At 60.5% G+C, this 21170-nt stretch overlaps 1 protein-coding gene across 7 annotated transcripts; it reads right to left on the minus strand.

Annotated features, from left to right (window-relative positions):
• Positions 1-106: 106 nt before the first annotated feature.
• Positions 107-20847, minus strand: VILL (villin like). 7 transcript variants are annotated; one of them, XM_053904003.1, is made up of 21 exons: positions 18226-18513; positions 17927-18042; positions 13709-13775; positions 13452-13526; positions 12968-13173; positions 11516-11624; positions 10407-10517; positions 9951-10150; positions 9498-9576; positions 9299-9397; positions 8469-8607; positions 7927-8027; positions 5937-6074; positions 5673-5831; positions 4980-5159; positions 4294-4439; positions 3156-3300; positions 1344-1529; positions 1083-1154; positions 610-861; positions 107-352 (listed from the first exon to the last, which is right to left on the minus strand). In XM_053904003.1, the coding sequence occupies exons 3-21, from the start codon at positions 13772-13774 to the stop codon at positions 239-241; spliced, it is 2577 nt and encodes an 858-aa protein (XP_053759978.1). In that variant the 5' UTR covers position 13775; positions 17927-18042; positions 18226-18513; the 3' UTR covers positions 107-238. The 7 variants fall into 7 exon arrangements, with proteins under 7 accessions (XP_053759978.1, XP_053759976.1, XP_053759979.1 ...); XM_053904001.1 differs by lacking the exons at positions 17927-18042; positions 18226-18513 and adding an exon at positions 20270-20847; XM_053904004.1 differs by lacking the exon at positions 18226-18513 and having other exon boundaries at positions 17927-18063.
• Positions 20848-21170: the final 323 nt, after the last annotated feature.

The following is a 21170-nucleotide window of genomic DNA, read 5'->3' on the forward strand; positions in this document are numbered from 1 at the left end:
GAGAGCTCCGTCCTCTGGAATAGTCCCCCTCCAGCCCCAGGGGCCCCTCCCCCTCCAGAGGTGGACCCACCAAGTGAGGCAGACTCGAAAGCCCTTACAACACACCTTGTGAGGGCCACGGACTTTTATTGACGGGGGAATGCCAGCGGGGTGTCCCCGGGGGCTCAGGTCCGTGCCGGGAAGGCACCCCTGGGGGTCCTGGCTACGTTAGTGGCACCGACACGGGCAGGGCCTGGGTTCAGAAGAAGCCAAGCTGCTTCTTCTCCTGCTGCTGCCTCCACTTGGCCATGCTATAGAATTCTTCCTTGGACTTCCCAAAGATCTCTTGGAAGTCAGAGTCTGAGAGATAGAACTGGCGGGGGGAGGGTACAGGGCCAGCGTGTCAACTGAGCCCAGAATCCTGGCCCATCCACCCAGGGGTGTCATCGCAGGGCTCAAGGCTCTCCTCTCCCACATCTCTCTGCGCATCATCCCCTCTGAAACACACGTCTTCCCGGGCAACCTGCCCACTGCCCACCATCAGTGGGTCATGCCCCGGGTTCCTCCAGCTCAGTTTTAGATGCATCGGTTCCGGGGGCAGTGAGTGGCAGGGGGGCCTCGGGCACCCACCTCCTTGCGGGCCGGGTCCACACCCTCTGGCAGGTCTTCAACAGCCTGATGCATTAGCCGTTCGCGGGGCAGGCTCCCATGGATGGTGGGTCTGGGGCTGCTGTGGTGGCTGTTGGTGCTGGCGTCACCTGCCTTGGGTCCTGGCTGCAGCTCATTCCCTGAGCCGTCCTGGGAGCCCTTGAGGGTCTGCAGGGTCAAAGGGTCTGCCCCGCCATTGCTTGGCCCTCTAGACAGCTGGAAGTCGTTGAGTTCCTGCTCAGAGAGGGGACTCAGGCTGGGCGTATGGAGGAGAGGCTCCCATGGAGAGGCCACACTGAGCCCACTGGGCCTCTTGCCCCCACCGCAAACCCTGCCGTCCACCAGGGCCTGGCTCCTTTCTTGTCCGTTCTGCCCATTTGGATCATGCCAACCAAGCCTAGACCCTGGTGGGAGCCTGGAGGGGGGGGGGCGGGGTGGGAGAACCCAGTACTCACTGCTGTTATCTCACATATGGCTGGCATTGCTCCCAGGCTGCCATCCACCACCTCCTTGTAGGACTGGTCGTTCTGGGGGCAAGAATCAGGGCGGGGGCAGGATGGAGGGCACCCCTGGCACCCAGGAGGGGACCTGACGGCAAGACCAGGTCTCCGCCACCCACACGGGAGGTCCCCGGACAAGGTGATGCCTCCTCCCAGTCTGCTCAGGGCATACTCTCCCTGGAGTAGGGTGGGGCTGGGAGTTCAGGCCTCACTCACAGTCCACTTGTAGGGGTCCCAAGCGAGGAACCATCCAGTGAAGGTGGGGGGCTCATGGCCCTGCTTGATCACCACGATAGGCGTGGCGGGGCTCCTCCCTGCCGGGTGGGTCTTCAGGTACTCCTGGCCCCAGTCCACCGCCTCCTTCTTCCACTTGCTGGCAGCTTCCCCGAGCCACAGGAAGATCTGGGTCACAGAGGGGGCCTGGCCTTGGGCGAGTGGAGGGGCTGCCCAGAGCTGACCACTCCCTTCCCACTTCTGTCCGTTAACTGGTCTCACAACCCCTCCACACACCCCAGCCAACCAGGCACAGCCAAGCAGGCTGGCCGCCATACCCATACGCCCATGAACATGCCAGAAGATCACAGGCATGCACATATACATTCAAGTCACAAATATTTATTGAGTACCTATGGTGTGCCAGGCACTGTTCTAGGCACTGGGGGTTCAATAACAGGGGGGAAAGCAGGCAAAAATCCCTGCTCTCACAGAGCTTTCATTTTACTGGGGAGACAAAAAATAAGTAAAATATGTACTATATCAGATGGAGAAAAACAAGGCAGGGAAAGAAGACACCAAGTGTGTGTGGGGGGAGGCAGAAACACTGCTATTTTTTCTTTTAACGTTTACGACGGAGAGAGACAGAACATGAGCAGGGGAGGGAGAGAGAGAGGGAGACACAGAATCCACAGAATCCGAAGCAGGCTCCAGGCTCTGAGCCTGTCAGCACACAGCCCGGTGCGGGGCTCGAACCCACGAACCGTGAGATCATGACCCGAGCTGAAGTCGTCAGACGCTTAACCGACTGAGCCACCCAGGCGCCCCAATACCGTCATTTTAAATTAGACTCAGGGAGAGCCTTCCCGAGAAGGGGACGTTTGAGTAAAGAGCTGGGGGAAGCGTGGGGAGCAAGTCGAGTGTTCTAACCGGAAGAAACAACCAGTGCAAAGGCCCCGAGCGTGTTAGGGGAGCGGCAGGGAGGCCACTGTGGCTGAGGCAGAGCCAGTGGAGGGGGAGAGTGGGAGCACATGGGCCCCGAGAGGGCCGTCAGGTCTTGTGGGCCGTAGGAAGGGCTTTGCTGAGATGAGAACACGCAAGCCTCGTGGCTGCATCCACACAGTGTCACAGACCCCGTGACGCAGACGCCCACATGATCGCAGCTACGGACACACGATCCCCTACAGTCACACGCGGCCGCACGTAAACACGATGGCGCCCCATCACACAGTCGCACGCGCTCCTGGAAGACGCAGGTAGCCCTAAACCGCTGCTGCACGTAGCCTCCCAGAAACATAGTGACCCCGCCACACAAACAGTCACTCAGTCACTCACTGAGGCTACCCAGTCTCTTAGTTTCCCCAGTTACAGCCAGGGCTCCACCACGGCCAATACAGTCACACGCAGGAAGCACACGCGCGCGCGCGCGGTCAGTCGTTCGCTTTGCAAACGCTCACGCTGACACGTTAGCCACAGGCACCCGGTCGCCCGGAATCACACGTACCGTCACAAGGCACACGGTGGCGCCCAACCACAAAACTGGTCACAATCGCACACAAGTCCCAGACGTAGCCAGAGTCTCCTGCAGCCTCCTGGTGGCACGGAGCTGCCCGTGGTCACACAATGCATGCACAGTCACTCACGTGACACTCACGTGTCTCACTCACGTGTTACAGTGTCACACGCCATCACACAGACTCCCCTACAGCCTTACACGGCCGGAAACACACAGCCACGCACACTCAAGCCGGTTGCACAGACACGGAGACCCCCCCTACCCCACTCACCCCAGCCGGACAGGGGAGGCCACCTCACCTCCTGCCAGGTGTCCAGTAACATGATGTCATACTTGTCCAGGTCCTCTTGACTAAAGAACACCATTTCCGTGAGGACCAGGTGGCCCATGTGGCTGGAGCACTCAAACAGTCGGGGCTGGAAGCCGGAGACGTCCTCGGGGAGCCTGGCCAGCGTGGACAGCCAAGCTGTGAGGGGCACACACAGAACTACGCCTCTCGGCAGCCTGGACCGAGCCAGCCCTCAGCACAGGGCCCCTGCCCCAGGGGAGGGGGACGGCTTCTCCTGGAGCGGACGCACAGGCCCTCCTCTGGGCTCCCCCCATCCCATAATTCACTCCAGAGACGCCTTGCTGCTCTCTGGGCCCCAGCCTCAGCGTCCCCATCTGTCAGCGGGGAAAACACATTACGTGACCTGTCTCGCCACGGCCAGCTGTGACACAAGCCGCCCCGGGAAGCTGCCCAGCAGTGGCCCCTGGGAAGGGGACGGCTGGCTTAGCGGGGCAGGGGGAGGGGTGTTGGGCTGGGGCCCTGCCCTCCCCTGGTCCGGGCTGGGAGCCGGCCTCAGGCCCGAGGTGGGAGAAGGGAAGCTAGGCTGAGAGAGGGGGACGGTCATACTGGGGAGCTCAGGGGGCTTGGAGTGAGTACAGTGCCTACACCAGACCCGCAGACCCACACAGCGGCCCTGACTCAGCCTCCTCCCTCGAAGGCCTCACCCGGCCTCAACCTCTGACACACACCCTTGTCCATTACACGCTCCACACACGCTGTTTATCCACATATCACACCCACACCCACACCCCCGCCCCCCCACCTGGTACCATGACCCCTGCGGACTGCGGGTTGGGAGTGGGGCTTTGCCCTCTTGCCCTCTGTCACTGGTCAGGTCCGGGACTGGGACAATGCAGGGAGCATGTTCGGCCAGCAGAGGGCGCCACTAGCCAGCTCTCCCGGGCATCTTCCTGATCCCCGTTACCCAGGGGCCCGGGAGTGAAGGGTAGGCTGAGCTCCCGCGAACTCCTGGAGTGGGAGACCAAGAGGCCTCCGTGCTAGGGGGGGGCCTCTCCAGCTCTCTGTGTGACCCTTGAGTGGTCCCCCACCCTCTCTGGGTCTCAGTTTCCTCCTCTGTATAAGAACACCCTCCGCCCAGCCCCTGTCACCTCTTGTTGCCGGGGTAGGGAGCCCGGCCTCCCAGGGCCTCCCAGAAGCCGGGAGGCTCCTGACCCTCCAGCACCGTTTCCTTGTTCTCCCCAGAGACGGCAGAGACCGCCGTCCGCGCCATCTCTCGCTGGTCACCGCTGCAGCCCTGGCCCACAGAGAGCTGGGTCAGGCCCTGAAGGGGGAGGGGTCTTCACCTCCAGCCCCACCTCCCCCACTCACAGGGGACTCTGGGGAGCTGGGCCCGAGTCACAGGAGGCCAAGGCTGATGTCAGGGCACGCATGAGCAAGGGATCCCGCCTTCCCCGCTCCCAGGACTGGGACCCTCTCCTGGTCCAGAGAATGGGATGGGGACCCCAGGCTCGGGGGTCATTTGTGGTTTATGAGCATTGGAGGAAACTCTGGCAAACCGGACTAGGCCTCCTTTTCCTCCCCCTGAGAGACTTGGGAAGAGGGACATGCTCCTCGCTGGAGGCAGGAAGGAGGGGAGGCAGTCTGGGCCTGGCCTGCCTCTGACCAGCAGACTCCCAGACCTACTAGTCACTTTCAGCCTCCCCCCAGGTTCCAGAGGACCCCACTCCTGGCCTAGCTGGGGCTGGACACGAAGTCTGCATCTCCTGGGAAGGAGACCCGTCCCTTGCCTGGCACACCACCCGAGGGAAAAGTCGAGAGGTCAGTGACAGAGTACCTTTCCAAACCAGAGGTAGCAGACGCTAGCTGTGACCAGCAAGAAGATGTCATGGGAGTTGAGGGCTGAGGCGCGGGCTGGTACCTCCACGGTCCTGGTGTTGCAGCTGTCGGTGCCTTGCACGTGGAAGAGCCTTGTGGCAGGTGCTGGCTGCTCCTTCCCATCGTGCCCCGTGTGCCCCTGTAAGAGGGCTGGGCCTCAGGATGAGGCAAGGGCTCCTGGGAGCCGCCTCCCTGTCCCGGTGATGGACAAACTGCCCTGGGGCCCACCGGACCCTCGCTTGAAGCCACCACTATTTTCTAGACCCTCTGGGTGTAGAGCGTGAGGGTCCCGTCAGCCTATGGCAGGGAACCAGGCCCTTTCTAAATGGATCCCTCCCCCATCTCCAAGGAGTCAGGGCACGGTTTCCCCCAGGCCTTATAGACAGAAAATGGGGACCCCAGGCAAGGCCCTGGGTCCCTTTCAAGTCAACTTCTTCTCCTGTGCTTCTGCTTGGCGGCTGGCTCTGGGGACCAGGGGAAGAAACTGAAGCGGGGGTCACTCTTGGAGCTCCTGGGTATCTAACGGCACCAGGAAACCGGGGGTGGTGAACGGGCCCCTGGGCTGAAGAGAAGCTTAGCACGTGCATGCAAGGGCTATGGGCACACAGAAGAGCCGGCAAGGCTGCGGGAACAGCAGCAAAGTGGGCCCTACCTGGAAGACCACCAGCTGGCCCTGGAAGATGGCGAGGAAGTGAGGGGGCTCGTTGCCCATGGTCACGTGCTCCTGCACCAGGGCTCCCTGGTACATGAGGTCCAGCTCCTCGGCATTGCAGTTCAGGGCTTTGACATCACGCGTGGTGGCGCGGTGGCCCTGCAGGTGGGGATGGCAGGGGCCTGGAGCGGCTCTTAGATCCCATTCTCAGAGCCTCAGCTCTGGGGCCTGAAGGTGCCCACCACCCCTCTCGGGCCAGCGTACCCGCCACAGGTACAGGATATACTGGACGTGGCCCATCCTCTGGTAGGCGTAGAGGACGAGGTAGCAGTTGCCTGCACACAGCTGTGCATGACGCTTGGGGTCCACGGGCCGTCTGCCTAAGTCCTGGATGCACCACACCTGGAGAACAGAGGACCAGTGGGCGCGGGCGGCTCCTCCTCTCGAACGAGCCCGGCCAGTCTGTGCCCAGCCAGAAAGCCCCCCTTGGCCTCCGGGCCTGCCTCATCTCTGCCGGGCCTGCACAAGGATCTGCAGGTGACCCTTTCCGCCATGGGCCCCTGGGACCCGCCACACTCGCGCTGGCCCGCTGTCGGCCGGGACGCAGTTGGCGTGCGGTGCCTGGGACGGACAAGCTGTGAGGACCCCAGAGGCTGCTGGGACGGACCTGAGCCCTGCCACACACCACCCTCACCCTGCCCCCGCCAGCCACAGCAGGTTAGGGGCAGGCAGCTCCTGGCACAGCTGCTCGCGGCTCAGGCCAAGGCTGCAGAAGCTGGGCCAGACGCGAGCCCTTGAGCTCTGGGAAAAATTCTTTTCTCAAGTGTCACTTAAAAAGACAAAGCCTATTCAAAGACTGAAAGGAAAATACTTCCTTATACTGAAGAGCGTGATTTCCTGCTCCTATGGGTAGCGAGCATGGGTTCTGGAGCCTCAAACCCCAGGCAGGCCGTGGGGGCAGTGAGACCCTTCTGAGCTTCAGCCTTTCCCACCTGGAAAGTGGGCATAGCCACGCCCACCTTGACAATGGCAGGAAACAAAGTCTGGACATCATGTGCCCACACAGGGCCTGGTAGCTGTCTCTGGGGAAGGTGTCCTCCAGACCAGAGCAACCAGTCTCTTGCAGAAGAGACCGACTGGGACCACACGTGCTACCCAGGAGCAGCACTTCCCTGGCAGCTAGGCCTCCTGGATCAGGGGCTCCCCTGGCCTGCCTGCCTGCCGGAAGGGATCCCCTCCCGGCCTCTGTGCTTGGAGCCCGAGTGGCAAGACCTCCTTCCTTCCCACCTTTGCCCTCCCCTCTGTGTTGTCCCCCTCTGTGTACCCCATCCCTCTTGCTCTTCATCCCATCCCCCCAACTCTGTCTCCTCCCTCCTCTTTCTCAGTCTCTTCTGTCTCTCCCTGTCCTCCTTCCCTCTCTTCCCTTCTCCCTGCTCCCCCACACCTTGCCACGTCTCCTCCTGTCTTGGTCTAACAGCCTCTGTCCATCCATATTAGGACAAATACAGGAGGGAACCTTGGAGAAATGGCATTTTCTCTGACCTCGACCTACCTTGAGAACTAGGAGCCCTTCACATGGGCCCAGAAGTCCTGTTCCCAGAATTTTACAGCATCCCCACACCAGCCATGGGCCAGATGGAACCAGAGTTTTTGCCTCCACTTTATAGGTAAAAAAAAACCGAGGCCCAGAGGAATGAAGGGCTCTACGAGGGATCAGATGAGATGTCAAGATGCAATCCCTACATCTCCCAGAACACTGATCTGAGCCCAGGCGGCTGACAGTATGTGCCTGTGTGGGCGGGGACAGATTACATGTGACGCTGTACCGTGTCGGTGTGTTCCTGTGGGTCGAGCGTTCTGTGTGTCTATGATCACGTGTGATGCACAATTTGTACAATTACATGTTTGCAGTTGGTTAACTTGGCTGATTAGGTGCAATTAGGCGTGTGCGTCTGTGTCTGTGGCATATGTACGGTTGTGTCACGTTTGACCGAAGGGCACAATCAAGTATCTTGAAGCGTTACCGTGCCGTGTGCCAAGTGTTACGTGAGCAAGTGGCCACAGCTGCACAGATTGATCAGGCGTCACGCGTAGGAGCCAGCAGGAGGGAGGGCGTGTGCATACGTACACACGCCCCTGGGTGTCCCTGCGTAGATGCGCAACTTGGGGCACTTTAGCAGCCATACCATTCAGCTGAAGACAAAGCCTACCCCTGTGTGCCTATCTTCTCCCAGCCGAGCTAATGCCCCCTTACCTCCACCTTCCCGGAAGCGTCGTCCACCATCCTGAGCTGGGCAGCTAGCTCAGGCCGACTCTGCAGCTTGCCCACATCCGGCCTTACCTGAATCGATTTACCTGACGGGAGGACACGGGGTGTCACGGGCGTCGTCGCCCTCGCCAACCGCGTCCGCCCATCACTCAAAAGAAAGCCCACTCTGGCCACGCTCCCCCACCCGGTGGCGCTTTCTGGGGGCTGCCCCCTGGCGGCCCCACTCTGTCCCCCGCAGACCCCGCTCCGCGTGGGCCGCGCCCCGCCCCAACTATCTCCCGCACCTGGTCCCGCTTAGTCTTCCGTCCAACGCAAGGTCCAGCGTGCCGCCCCGCGCCGGCCCCGCCCCGCCCCGCCCCCTCCCATCCCGCCCAGGTTCTGGGTGCGGCCCCACGCCGGCCCCCCCCCCCAAGGCCCCGCCCCCGACCTTGTCCCGCCCGCTCTTCCATTCCGGCCGAAGTCCCCGCCCCACCTCTCGGGCCCCGCCCCGCCGGCCCCGCCCCTCAGGCCCCGCCCCACGCGCTCACTTAGCTTGCCGAAGCTCTTGTTCCCGCGCTGCTTGGTAGACCAAGACTGGAAGAGCTGTTTAAACGAGGCCGACTCGGCGCCGTCGTTCACCACCTCCACGTTGGTGTAGGTCGGGTAGCCTTTGGCCTGGATGAAGCCCTGGAGCGGGGGCTCTGTCAGGCGTGCGGCCCGAGGGCCCAATTCTCCGCTCCACCCTCGGGGACCTGACGCTCAGCTGAGCGCAGAGCAGTATTAATTAACCGCGCTCATGACCCGCTTAAGAAGTTGGCTCCTTTACTACCGACTTCTCGGAGGTCCCTGAGGACAAGCAAGGTCCCTTTAGTCCGGGCCTCGGGAAGGGCGGCCCATGACAACCGCCGCCCCCTCCAGGCGCCAGGCAGAGCCCTGTCTCCCCTCCTCGACAAGGAGGGGGTGCCCAGTGCGGCTTGCTTCTCAGACCTCAAGGCAGGTCCATGTTTTACACGAGGACCCTTTTACACATGGTTTCTTGGGTGCTCGCTCCCCCAACCCCTGTCAGGGCTCCCAGGGCAGGCTGCATGCCCCTGGTACCGGAGAGGGACCCTCGGACCACTGGGCAGAACTGTGTCCCCGTCATCAGATTGGGTGCTTTGTCTCCAGGCTTAGACCCCAGGGCAAAGCCATGTCCTCCTCTATCAGACAGGCTCCTAGGGCAGGATGGACCCATCTCCTGGCCCAAGGATAGGACTACCTTCCCTTAAGGCCCCCAGGAATGGATGTGTCCCAGCTTAGATTTCAGAGTACTGCCATTTCTTCCCTCAGACCCCAGGGCAGCTCGACGTCCCCTTGAGACAGGGCCCAACAGCTTTACCAGAGCCCGGCTGAAGGCAGCCTTTTTCTCTTGGAGGCTGGACAGGCGTCCCTGCCACACGTAGATCTTGAAACCACCCTGGTCCAGGATATAGTAGTCCTGGGAGCAAGAGAGGGACTGGTTGGTAGGTGGCCCAGACTGGGCTGGGGTCGTGGGTGGGCGGGGATGCATGACGAGCCGGGGACCAGGCCTGTCTCACCTCTTCCCGCAGTAGGTCTTGGGTTAGTGGGCAGGTCGCCAACTCCTGGATCACCAAGTCGTCATCCTTCTCACAGACACTGGGGGACAGGCATCCAGAGGTGGGCAGCTCAGCCCCTCCGTGGGCTCCACTCCAGCCCCCTTTAGTCCTCGCAGAGGCAGAAGGCATGGGGTCGGGGGCCCCAGGTTGAAGTCTTAACTTCACCACAGCCTTGCCGTGGAGCCTTAGGCAGCTCTCTGGGCCTCCAGTGCCTCAGCTGCCCTATCTGTACAATGGATTTCTCAGAAGAGCAGTCATGCAAGAGTACAGGCTGGACCCAGAGCCCCACGTGGCTTGCTCCAGAAACCCACGGGCCTTTTCTGGAGGCCTTTCTAGAGACACTGTGTTACGGCTGGAACGACAGACGTGCAGACCCAGGCATGCAGACTCTGCCCACCCCCAAGATCTGCTCACTGGTAGAGACGGACGCTGGCTTTCTGCAGCTGGTTAACGCTCTTGTCGGGCCTGGTGGCAGGCAGGTTGCCCACTCTGCAGCCCAGCACGGCTTCCATGATCCGCATGAGGTCAGTGGCTTCAACTTCATCATCCACCACGCCAATCTGTGCGCGACCACCGCGCTCCCTGTCCCGGAGGCTGCAGGTCAGGGCCAGGCCCTGCAGGAGAGGACCTGGCAGTCAGGGCTTCCCCAGCATGGCCCCCGCTCACCGCTGACAGTCTATCCCAGATCCTTCCCGTCGCAGCTCAGCTCCCAGAGGCTGGGGTCAGGGGCAGGGTCTGGACTCAGCTTGCACATAGCAGGTGCTTCTAAGGTTGTAGTGGCACAACCAAGCCCACCTCCTGAGGGGTCTGGAGAATGGACACCCTTCTCCCTGAGCCCCGCATCCCTTAGTTCCCAGGGTAGACACTGACCCGTGCCTTCTCAGGAATGCTGGTCTCAGGCCCATTCCACTGGATCATCACCTTGCCCAGGTCCAGCAGGAAGATGTCCCCCTTATTAAAGCTGCTCCAAGAGAGCTCCACCTGCCAGAGCCAGGAGGGGCAGGGCAGGAAACAGGGTGCCATACCACCAGCACCCAGGTGGAGGGGCACCGCAGCCCATCTCCACCCACATGAGCACAGCTCACTCGTGTGCACGAGGCTGTGTGCGACCTGGTGTATGTGTGACCACTGCACCAGTACTGTGGTGTGGAAGCACGCATCTGTGTCACCGTATGAGACCTTGAAGGTCACCCTGTGGGTGTAGCTGTGTGCCTCTCTAGGCACTACCGGAGGTAATGCTGCATTTCACGGGATCTACAGGATTATGACACTCTTCACTCCGTGCGTGTCTGCAGCTGCACATCTGTACGCGTAATGTGCACACAAGCGGAGCGCATCTGTTTACCCATGGGTGTAGATGTGTGTGTACACGCTCATGTGTACGTATACGGGGGCACATCAAATGGGAACCAGTGCGTGAGCTCGTGGGTGACAACGTACGTGTCTCCGCATGGGGGACAACGTGCTATCCGTGGAAAAGGATAGTTATCATCCAAACAGAGACACTCTGGGGAGTAAAAGGACGGATGCTGAATAATCATGCCAACGTGACGGGCAAAACCTGGGCTGCGCGTTGTCCCTGCACAACCGGGGATGTATGGTCACTGAATCCGTGGGAGACAGCATGTGCGCCCGTGGGTGGTGAGGACGATGCACCCGAAGAGTGTGGGGCTGTGCACCCCCCACCGCACAGCACGCTACTGCCCACGGTGCTTACACGGACCATCCGGGTGCACCGTTTGGTCCGCGTCGCCTCCCCAAGTTCTTAGTGTGCCCACGGGATGGGTGAGAAAACAGGATCAGAGGAGCCACGGAGGGGTGGGGCTGGCAGCCTGGCTCTGCCCCTCCCCCTCCTCCTTCAAGATGGGCCACCTGGGAATGCTGACAGCGACAGCGCACGGTGCCCCCACCGCCCGCCTCCACCCTCCGCGCTTCCGACCTGAGCCCGAAGATCAAGCGGCACCCGGGGCGGTCCTCACCTCGGTGGCCGACACGTGCTTCCTCCCCTGGACGTGCAGCAGTCGCTGGATGTTGTACAGGTTGGTCTCCACGTGCGTGAGGGCAGAGGCCAGGCCCCCTCTCCTGTAGCTGGGGTGGGGGCGGGGGGGGGGGGCGTCGCAGTTAAGACCCTCCACAGCTCCGTGCAGGAGTGAGTGCAGGTGTGAGCACACACGTGTGCAAGCGCATATGAAAAGTGTGCACAAACACATGAGCACACACATGGGGCGGGAGTGTGCGTGTAGATAGGGGGACACGTGCGTGTACCTGTACGTGTATGCGTGCAGGGCATAGTATGTTTATTCGTGTATAGATGTAAATACATGCATGTTGTGCACATGCGCATGTACCTGTATACCATGTTTGTATACTTGTATACCACGTATACAAGGAGGGGCATAAGGGCATCTGTTTATCCACGTAAGTATAGATGTGAGTGCGTGCAATTTGGCAACAGCACGTTTGTGTGCACACAGACACGCACATTGACGTACATGTGTAGACGAGCCCTCGGCTCATCGTATGGGCATGGTGTGTCTTCTGCGGGTGCGTGCGCAAATGCGTTCCCGTAGGGGGTTTAAGTATATGAATCAGAAACGACCCAATACTGGCATTTCCCTACGGTTTAACTTACTATGTTGCAGTTATTAATTTAATACGTTGTGAAGCAATTTTCAGCAAAAGACATATTTCTAGCGGGCACAGTAACGGAAAGGCAAACTCAAAACACCCTTGGCGTCCACGCCTGGGTGTATACCCACGGGAAATGAAAAACACGTCCACACAAAAAACTTGTAGAGGAGGCGGGCGTCAACCAAGTGCAGTGTGGTGATCACTTCACGCTGCCTCTAAGCCACACCATCAAGCTAGTGATGCACGTCAATTATATCTCGATAAAACTGGGGGGGGGAGGGGGGAAACCCATGCGTACGAATGTTAACAACAGCATTACCCATCACAGGCCAACGTGGAAGCAATCCAAACATCCCCTGAGTGATAAATACGTAAATAAAATGTGTTCTATCCCCACACCACGTGTCGTACGGTTCCATTTATAAACATGTCCGGAATAAGCAAATTTTTGCAGACTGGATGAAGAAAAAGTGGGGGTGGGGGGTGGGGGGCGGGAAGGGAGAGTGTTGGGAAGGGTACGGGGCTTCTTTTTGGGATGACAAAGGTGTTCCGCAACTGTGGGCACGGTTGCCCAAGTCGGTGAACGTACTAAAAACATCACCGATCGTATACTTTACATGGGTCGGTTGTGTCCAAGTGGGGGCATAAGCGTATCTGTGAATTGGGGCAACGTGGTAGGGTATGAGAGTTGTACCCCAGACAGGACGTCTCCCCCTCCCCCGACACCCCCACACCAGGGAGGAGAGGGTCACCCCAGGCCGCCCAGCCACCCGCCGCCCCGGCTCCCCGCCCGCACTCACATGATTCCCGGGCGGAAGTAGCTGCGGAAACAGTCGGACTCGTGGCCCTGCGCCTCCCGGTGCTGCACGGTGGCGCCACCCAGCGCCTCCTGCAGCTGCTGCACGAAGGCTTCGGCCGCGTCCTGCGCCTCGGCGCCCGCCTCCTTCCCCGCCCAGTAGTGCAGGTCGCTGCACGCCCCCTGCGTGGCCTTGAGGCTCTGGGGAACCTAGGGCCCAGGTGTTAGGGGGCGGGGGGTGCAGAGGCCCCAGGGGTGGGGTGGAGACTGAGACCCAGGATGCACTGAGGGCCTTGAGGGGACTGGGCAGGCGCCTCCCCGGGCTGGAGGTCCGAGGGGGGCAAAGAGGCCTCAAAGGCAGGAGCCCCCTTGTAGGGTGGATGCTCTGGCTGCCGGCCTCCCTCTTCCTGGGGTGGAGCTTGGTCTGCATCAGCAGACTCCCCAGCCGGGGAGTCCCCACCCCTCAGACAGACTCCCCAAATGCTCACATGGAGGACGATGTAGCAGTGCTCCTCGAAGAAGTTCCCATAAGCCTTCTCGGGTACTGGCTCCATCCTCAGGTTCTGGGAGAGGAGGGTGCCTAGTGACAGCTCAGCAGGACCGTCCCCCAGCCACCTACCCTCCATGACCCTCTGGGGTGGGGGACAGGAGGGAGCTCCGAGTTGGTGGGGGGAGGGAGAAGCCTAGTCTCAGAGACTGCGCACTCTCTGTGTCCCCAGCTCTGCTGTCTGGCTGTGCCCCTCACCTCGATGATCCATACGTGGAGGTCCCTGTGGCTGTCAATGGCTGGGAGGCCCTTGTTGACGTCCATCCTAGGCCAGGTGGGAACGAGGGAAGAAACAAGAGCCAGAGTCCTCAGGCCCCGGCCACCTGTGCTCTGGGCTCCAGGCAAGAACTCTCCCCACCTGCAGCTCTCCAAAGCGCTGTCATCATAGAACAGGCCTTTCATTCGGGGGGCTCTCAAGTCACAAATGGCAGCAAAGCAGGACAGACCCTGGCACAGAGGCTTTGCAAACAGGGAACAGGTTTGTCATCTGTGGTTGTGCTCCTGAAACAGGGCCAAGCTCTGTGGGCGGGGATGGGTCTTGAACATAGGGACCTCTGCAAGCAAGCAGTGAGAAACAGGCTGTGCAGACAGACGAGATCTGCAGTCAGGGGCAGTCACTGGAGACAGAGGCAGGTTATGCAGACAGGCAAAGGTTGTGCTGGGAACAGAACAGATTCTGCAGCCAGGGGTAGACCCTGCACACAGACTTCTGGCATTCGACTGAATCCTGCAGACAAAGACAGGCTCTGCGTTGAGGGACAGAGCTGCCAATAGGCCTGGGTCTTCCAGGCAGGCAGGGACAGGCTATGCAAAGAGACATGGCACCCTCGGAGAGTGATAGGCTATGCAGATAGAAAAAGGCTCTGCATACAAGCATAGGCTCTGCAAACAGGGACAACTTCCTCAGACTGAAGAAAGGGATACAACAAGCACAGGGTCTCTTGGCAAAAATGAGTTCTGTGGTCAGGGACCAACTGTCTGTGTAAGGACAGCGTGAACAAAGAGACACCGACTCTATCCAGGGAAAGTCAGACAAACAAGCAGCCAGGCAAACAAGTGAAGGTCGTGAACACAAAAAAGACTCTGCGAACGGCTCCCGATTCCACAGGCGTGGAGGAACTTTGCAGGTGGGGAAAGACTTTGTCAATGTGGGTGGGGACAAACCCTTAAGGTAGGTATCCTTTATATAAGGGACAGACGGCAGATACAGACAGGTACATAGATACACAAGGCTCTGCAAACAGCACAGCATCTGCCCAGACAGAGGCAGTCTCTTGAAGTAAGCAAAACATCTCTAGGCATGGTCCGACTCTGCAAGCAGGAACAGCCTTGCAAAACAGACCCAAATCCTGCATACAGGGAGATGGGAACAGGCTGGGAAAACCATCATGAATGCTGCAAAGAGATCCAGACTCTGACAAAAGACACAGGCTCTGCAGACGGAGGCTCTACACACAGAGACTTGGCAGATCGGGAGAGGTTTTGTAAGCCGACAGTGCTCTGCAAACAGACGGGTTCTGTTAACAGCGACAGCTTTTCAGAGAGGCAGGGTTTGCTGAAATGAGCCGGCAGGGAAATCAGCTTTGCATTCAAGCACGGGTGTCCCAGACTTGGGCAAGATCTTGAAACAGGGCTGGGGTCTGTAGGGAGCCCAGGTTCTGCAAACAGGGACAGACCTCATAGAAAAAGATGAATTCTGGCAACAGATAAAGGCTCTGTGAGTAGGGGCACGTTCTGCTAACAGTTACACGTAGAATTAGGAACAGAGTGTGCAGACAGGATAGGCTCTGCAAACGGGAATGTGCTCCGCAGAAAGACACAGGTGCTCCCAGAAAGACACGGTGACCTCTGACAGCGATAACTCTTCATAGGAATAGCTCTTACAGGCAGGTACAGTTTTTATCCAGGGAAATTCAGATGGGGCGTGCAAACGGCTAGAGGCCCCCCAAAACGTCATAGGTTGCACAAATAGGGCTCAGGTTTCGCAGACAGAACAGGACTCTGAAATAAGAAAAGCCTCTGCAAACAGGGGCATAGTCTAGACACAGGCTGCGGAGGAAACAAGGTCTGCTGACAGGGACGGGCACTGCAAACAAAGCTCTGCACACAGGAACAATGTCTTCAGGCACAAAGAGGCATCCCAGACGAGGACCCCAGGCAAACTCCGCAGACAGGGAGAGGTTCTACGCACAGGGCAGCGTCTGCCTTGACAGCAAATCTTGGACCCAGGGAAGTAGGGACAGACCCTCTAGAAAGCCAGGTTCTGAAAAAAGACTCTGGAAAGAGCCTCAAGACACAGGCTCAGGAGGCCCACCGAGAAGACGAGGTTTCTGCAAACTCGGGACAGGCGGCACACAAGGATGGCCTCCGATGGCTGTGGTAGCGAGCAACAGGCTTAGCTGGCGAGAGAGGGTGGGGGGAGTCAAGCATGGGCCCTCTGAAATCCCCGAAACAGAGCTGAACTCTCGACAGACCCTGCGGACGGCCACAGGCTCTGCAAACAGTGGCTGAGCTCCCGGCCGTGCCCTGTGGTTCTGAGCGTGCCTAGGAGAGCCGCCCGGAACGAGAGGCATCTGGGGAGGCCGGAGGGGGGCTCTGGGTTTTGCTGCGTCTTCGCAGGATGACTCTCGGCCCCCCCAGGCTGCCCTGTAACGTTCCTCCAGGAACCTGTGTGTGAGGTCCGGTCGTCCCTTCAGCCGTTGGAGTTCTTTCTCCCCTCTAACCTAAATCCGGCCTGTGGCAGCTTTTCTTGTCGCTGCGGCTTGGCCCGGCGGACCCACAAGTCACTTCCGTCTGAAGTCCTCCTTCCTAGGGACCCCCAGCGCAGCGTTCGCTCCTCTCTTCTCCCCGCCGCACGCCGGCCTTGTCTCGGCCGCCGCAGGAACCCTGGTGGCTCTGCTGACCCTGCACGGCCCCGGGGCGGACTCGGTGGGAGAGTCCGAGAGAGGCAGAGGCCTCTGTGACTCATGCCCAACAGCCTGCATTCCTTCCACCTTTGTCCAGAACGCTGAGGGCTGGGCTCCGGCCCCGGTGAGCTCACCGCTGCCTGGGGGGGGAAACTCCCAACCCTCTCGCGGCCTCTGGAAGCGCGGAGTGGGGGAGGGGCCGCCCAGGGTTAGAGCTGCTCTCGAAGGCTCCGGGGGCCGCCGAGGCCGTGGCCACGCCCTCCCTCGCTGGCGCCGAGGGCTGCCGGGGCCAGGGGCTGGTGCTCTCGCTGACCCGCCGGCTCCCAGCCGCCCGCCCGCCACCCAGCAGGTACTCGGTGGGCAGCCGTCGAGTGGACGGAGCCTGTCGCGCACCGAGTGCAGGGGGACGGGGAGCGGGGTCACCCTGTGCTCTGACGGCACCCGCGACTGCTCTTGCAGTACCTGCCTCTGGGTGTGACGGAGACATGCGTGACAAGCGGGCCCGGTGGTCGCGTAAAGGTGGTCCCAAGCACCAGAAAACGTGCGATGCCGCTGAGTGACAGGCGGCATGGTGACATTCAGCGGTGATGGATAGTGACGGCGACCAGGGCACAGGTGGGCGGTGGCCAGAGGTACAAACTACGGGCTGTAGAGCATGTGACAGCGTGAAAGCGCGACAGGGTGACAGGAAGCGTGGCTGGCCACCAGGGGCCCGTGGGGGACAGGAGAGTCGAACTGGAGGCCAGCAGGTTGGGCCCGGGCCACTTTCACCAGGCAGGGTCAGCAGCACCCACAGGGGCTGGGTTCCAGCCTGGGGAGCCAAATTCTCAGGCGCCCAGGGCCTGAGGCCCTCATCCCCATGTAACCTGGGTGGCGGGGGCAGGGATGCTCACGGGGAGGGGGGCCGCTCTCTCCAGCACCCCCTCTCTCCTCCAGGCAGGCTCCTTCTCCCTCAGGGGGGCCCTTCCCTTCCCAGAGCACCTCCTCTAAACTGCCAAGCCCTCCCACCCTAGATGTCCCCTCTTCCCCTGGGTAACTCCCTTCTATCACCTACCCTGCGGCGGGCCCCCCACTGTGTCCTCTCCCCCCCCCTTCTGAAAGCCCCCTTCTTTTCCTTGGGGGCTTGCCCACTCCAGCCTGGGGCCCCCTTCTCTCCCAGATGCCTGGTTCCTCTTCTGACAAACCCATCCCCCCCCTTCCCTGTTCCCCCTCCGTTCCTGGGCGCCCCTCTGTCCGCACTGGGCAGCCCCTCACCCCCCCATCCTCCTTCCCCAGCCCCCTCCTTTCTGCCTTCCCTGCCCCCCGTGTTCCCTTCTCTCTCCCAGGCCCCCCTACACCCTTTCCCTGCTACACCCTTTTTCTCCCCCAATGCCCCTTTCTCCCCCGGCCTCTCCTCCTCTCCCCTGCGTTCTTCTCACCGCCAGGCGCCCCCTTTCCTTTTCCAGACGCCCCCTCCTTTCCCAGCCCCCCTCCTCTGGCGCCCAGTGGCCACTTCCTCCTCCTGAGGTACCTGTGAAAGGGCGCACCCTGAGGTCACTTTGCCTGCTGGCGTCTGAGGAGGGAGGGCCGGGCCTGGGCCTCCAGGTATGCGGAGTCTGGGCGACAGAGGCCCCACCTGTACAGAATCTGCCACTTTCTCCCCGTCAGGCTCCCGGCCAGGGCCTCCCTGCCCCCATCAGTGCTGCTCGCTGCCCCCCAGGTTCCGGTGGCCCCCTGGCAACCCTGAGCCCCACGACCCCTTGCTAGACACCCCTGACTCAGAGCGGCCCCTCCCAGCCGATTGTGGAGCCCCCTCCTTGCCAGGCCTACCTGCTGGAAGGTGCTCTCTTTCCCGGCCAGTGGGCAGTGCTGGGTCTGTCCCCCAACCTGTTCCTGCATGAAACTCAATCCCTGCTCCTGCCCAGGAGGACACACCCCACTGCCTGAGGGCTGGGCTTCCAATGTAGTCCGTCAGTCAGTCAACAAATATTGACCCAGCTCTCTGAGAACCACCCCGTCCCCAGGCTCGTGGCTGGTCTGCCAGGCCTCACCTCCTGGGTACTGGTGGCCAAGAGACAGCAGGGCATGGAGGCCCCGGGTTGGGCCAAGATGTGGGCTGTGGAGTATACTGTGACTTTCCTTCTCTGAGAGCCTGATGAGCCTCTCTGATCCTTGCCCCCCCCCCCCCCCCCCCCAGAAGGCCAGGTCACTCCAACAAACTTTAGAAGGAAGGAGGACAGAGCCTATTGAAGGTGGGGGTGGCAGTCTGGCTCTGTGAGACCCAGGTCACTTCAGGGCCTGGAGGTGGCCAGGGCTCCCTCTAGCATCTCTGCTGTCCTCCCTGCTCCCAATTTGGGTTTGCTCACAGCACAGCCCTCCCCGGGGAGCCCTGATGCCCTTCGTGGGAGAGGCCAGTCCAGCCCTTGCAAGGAAGACACCTTTCCCACACCTCGGGCTGCTCCCTGCTTTCCTTCCTGATTGTAGGGCGGGGGAGGTGCTGAACATAGAGCGTTCCAGAACTCTAGGAAACAGGGCCACCCTTCCTTTAGGCCACAGGCCTCGGTCCCAGCCACGGCCCAGCCCGTGGGACGCCTCTGCTGGACACACTGCTGAAACCTGCCCAGTGGCCCCCACGTCCGGCGCTCACCCCCACTGCTCCCTGCCACAGAGAGGGGGCGGCTCCAGGAGATCCGGGTCGGCCTGTGCCCAGTAGGACCTCCTGCCCGTGTGCGACTGTGTCGTTGGTGTTTTCTTTTGTAAGTCCCACTTTTAAAACAATTTATTTAAATTCTAGTTAGTTAACGTGACTGTGTTTAACCGACGGAGCGAATGGGTCCCTGTGTGTGAAGGGATGCCTGTGTCCCAGGGCAGTTGGTTAGTCCCTGTGTGTGTCTGACCTTGTGTGTGAGAGAATGGCCGTTAAACCCCCTGCTCCCTTCTATGACGGTGTGTGTTTGGTTTCACCTGTGCACGCCTGTTGCCCTCCTGCTTTTGTCCCCATGCTCAGCAAAATCCCGTGTCCTCATCCCTCACTTCCTGGCCTCAGACTGTCCCCTCCGTGCACTCTGCGTGGCCTTTGTTCCGGAAGTCCCTGGAAATTTCTCTTTCCAGTGCCTGCTCTTGGCACAGCCGGTGGTTGGTTCATCGTATCCTCCTACTGCCCAGGGACCCCGCGGACCACCCCTTCCTCTGGAAACAGCACACAGACTCAGTGTTCTCCCCCCCTCACTGGCCACTCTGCCCTCTCCGTTGGGACCTTCAAATGTCAGCAGGCACACAACTCGGGCCTTAGCTCCCGTGTCTTTTCTATTTTCTTCCAAGTTCCGGTTCCCAGGCTGTAAGTACCAGGGAAACGTTAGTGTCTCTTCCGACACAGACTCCCGCTCCTCCCGTCCCCCACCTGTCTTGTCACGTCTCCTGGCAGGTCTGACCTCACACGTGACATCCATCCTCTTCCGAGGCCAGGAAATGGGATGAGCATCCAGCTGGTTGCTCAGGCCCCATACCTGGGGGCCATCCTGGGTTCCTCTCCTTCTCTCACATGCACAGGGCAGCCACTGGCCAGTCTGGTTCATCCTCGATCCTGAACTTGGCCAGACCTCCCTGCCCGGCTCTGGAAGCCAGTCTCTCGCCAGTTATCGTGAGCCTCCCTCTGTGTCTCCTGGTCTCTCTCGCTCCTATGGCCATATTCCCACAGTAGCCAAAGGGGCCTCTTAACCAAACGGATCACACCATTCCCCTGCTTCAAACCTTCCAGTGGCTTCCCTAAACAAAGCCCCAAGTTGCCTGTCCCTCTGGTTGCCTCTCCATTCACTCTCCCCATTGCTCACTGTGTTGAAGCTACACATTTCTCATTGTCCCTTAAGACACCGACCTCATTCTCGTCTCTGGGCTTTTGTACTTGGTGTTACCTCTGCCGGAAGCCTCTCCCCTAACTCTTCCCTCGGCTCCTTTTCTGCCTTCTGGCCTCAACCAAAAATGACACTTCCCCAGAGGGGCCTTCCCTGACCGTGTTAGCTAAAGCAGGGCTCTTCTCAGCCGCCTGCCACGTTCCTCATCTTCCTAGCCCTTCCAGAAGCGGATCACCTTACTGACTGGGCTCTTGTTCAGCGTCGCGGTCCCCAGCTGCAACGGGAGGTCCAGGGGGCAGCGCTTTGCCCGCTGCCGTGGCCGGCATTTAGAATGGTGCCTGGCACACCAGAGCTGCTTAATAAATCTTTGTTGACGTCCTCCTGAGTCTCTGCCCCGATCACCTGGATCCTTTGCTGGGCCCCTTCCTGGAGCGGAGGCCTGGAGTTGAGCTTTCCCCGGAAGTCGGGTTCCACTCCCAGCCCAAGGGCCCATGGGCTGCGGGAGTCTGGACCCACTCCTCAGGCTTTTTCTGAGCTGACGTGTCCTCCTGTGAGAAGGCAGCTCTCTTCTCTGTCTCTGTCTCTCTCTGTCTCTCTCTTCTGGGATTATCTCTGAAGGCCGGGTGGAAGGCTAAGCCAGCTCAGCTATAATATTGACAAAGGGGTAGGTGTGGCCCGCGGTGGGCGGGGCAGACGCTGGAAGCCGGCCACGCCCCTTCTGGCCTCGCCCCCAGGATCGTGGCGCTCTGGTTGTCCAGTGGCTGTCCCAGGTCTCATCAGAGTCCCCTCCCAGACAGATGCTCCTCGTGGAGACCAGGTCCTGCAGGGGGTGCGCCCCTCCGGAGCTCAGACGAGGCGTGGGGGGCGCCCCCACGGGGGAGCAGACGGGGCGTGCGGTGGGACTGCCTGGGGTCTGGGTCCCAC

Source organism: Panthera pardus, unplaced genomic scaffold, assembly GCF_024362965.1.
Source record: "Panthera pardus isolate Hobbes unplaced genomic scaffold, ASM2436296v1 HiC_scaffold_16, whole genome shotgun sequence".
NCBI classification, from domain to species: Eukaryota; Metazoa; Chordata; class Mammalia; order Carnivora; family Felidae; genus Panthera; species Panthera pardus.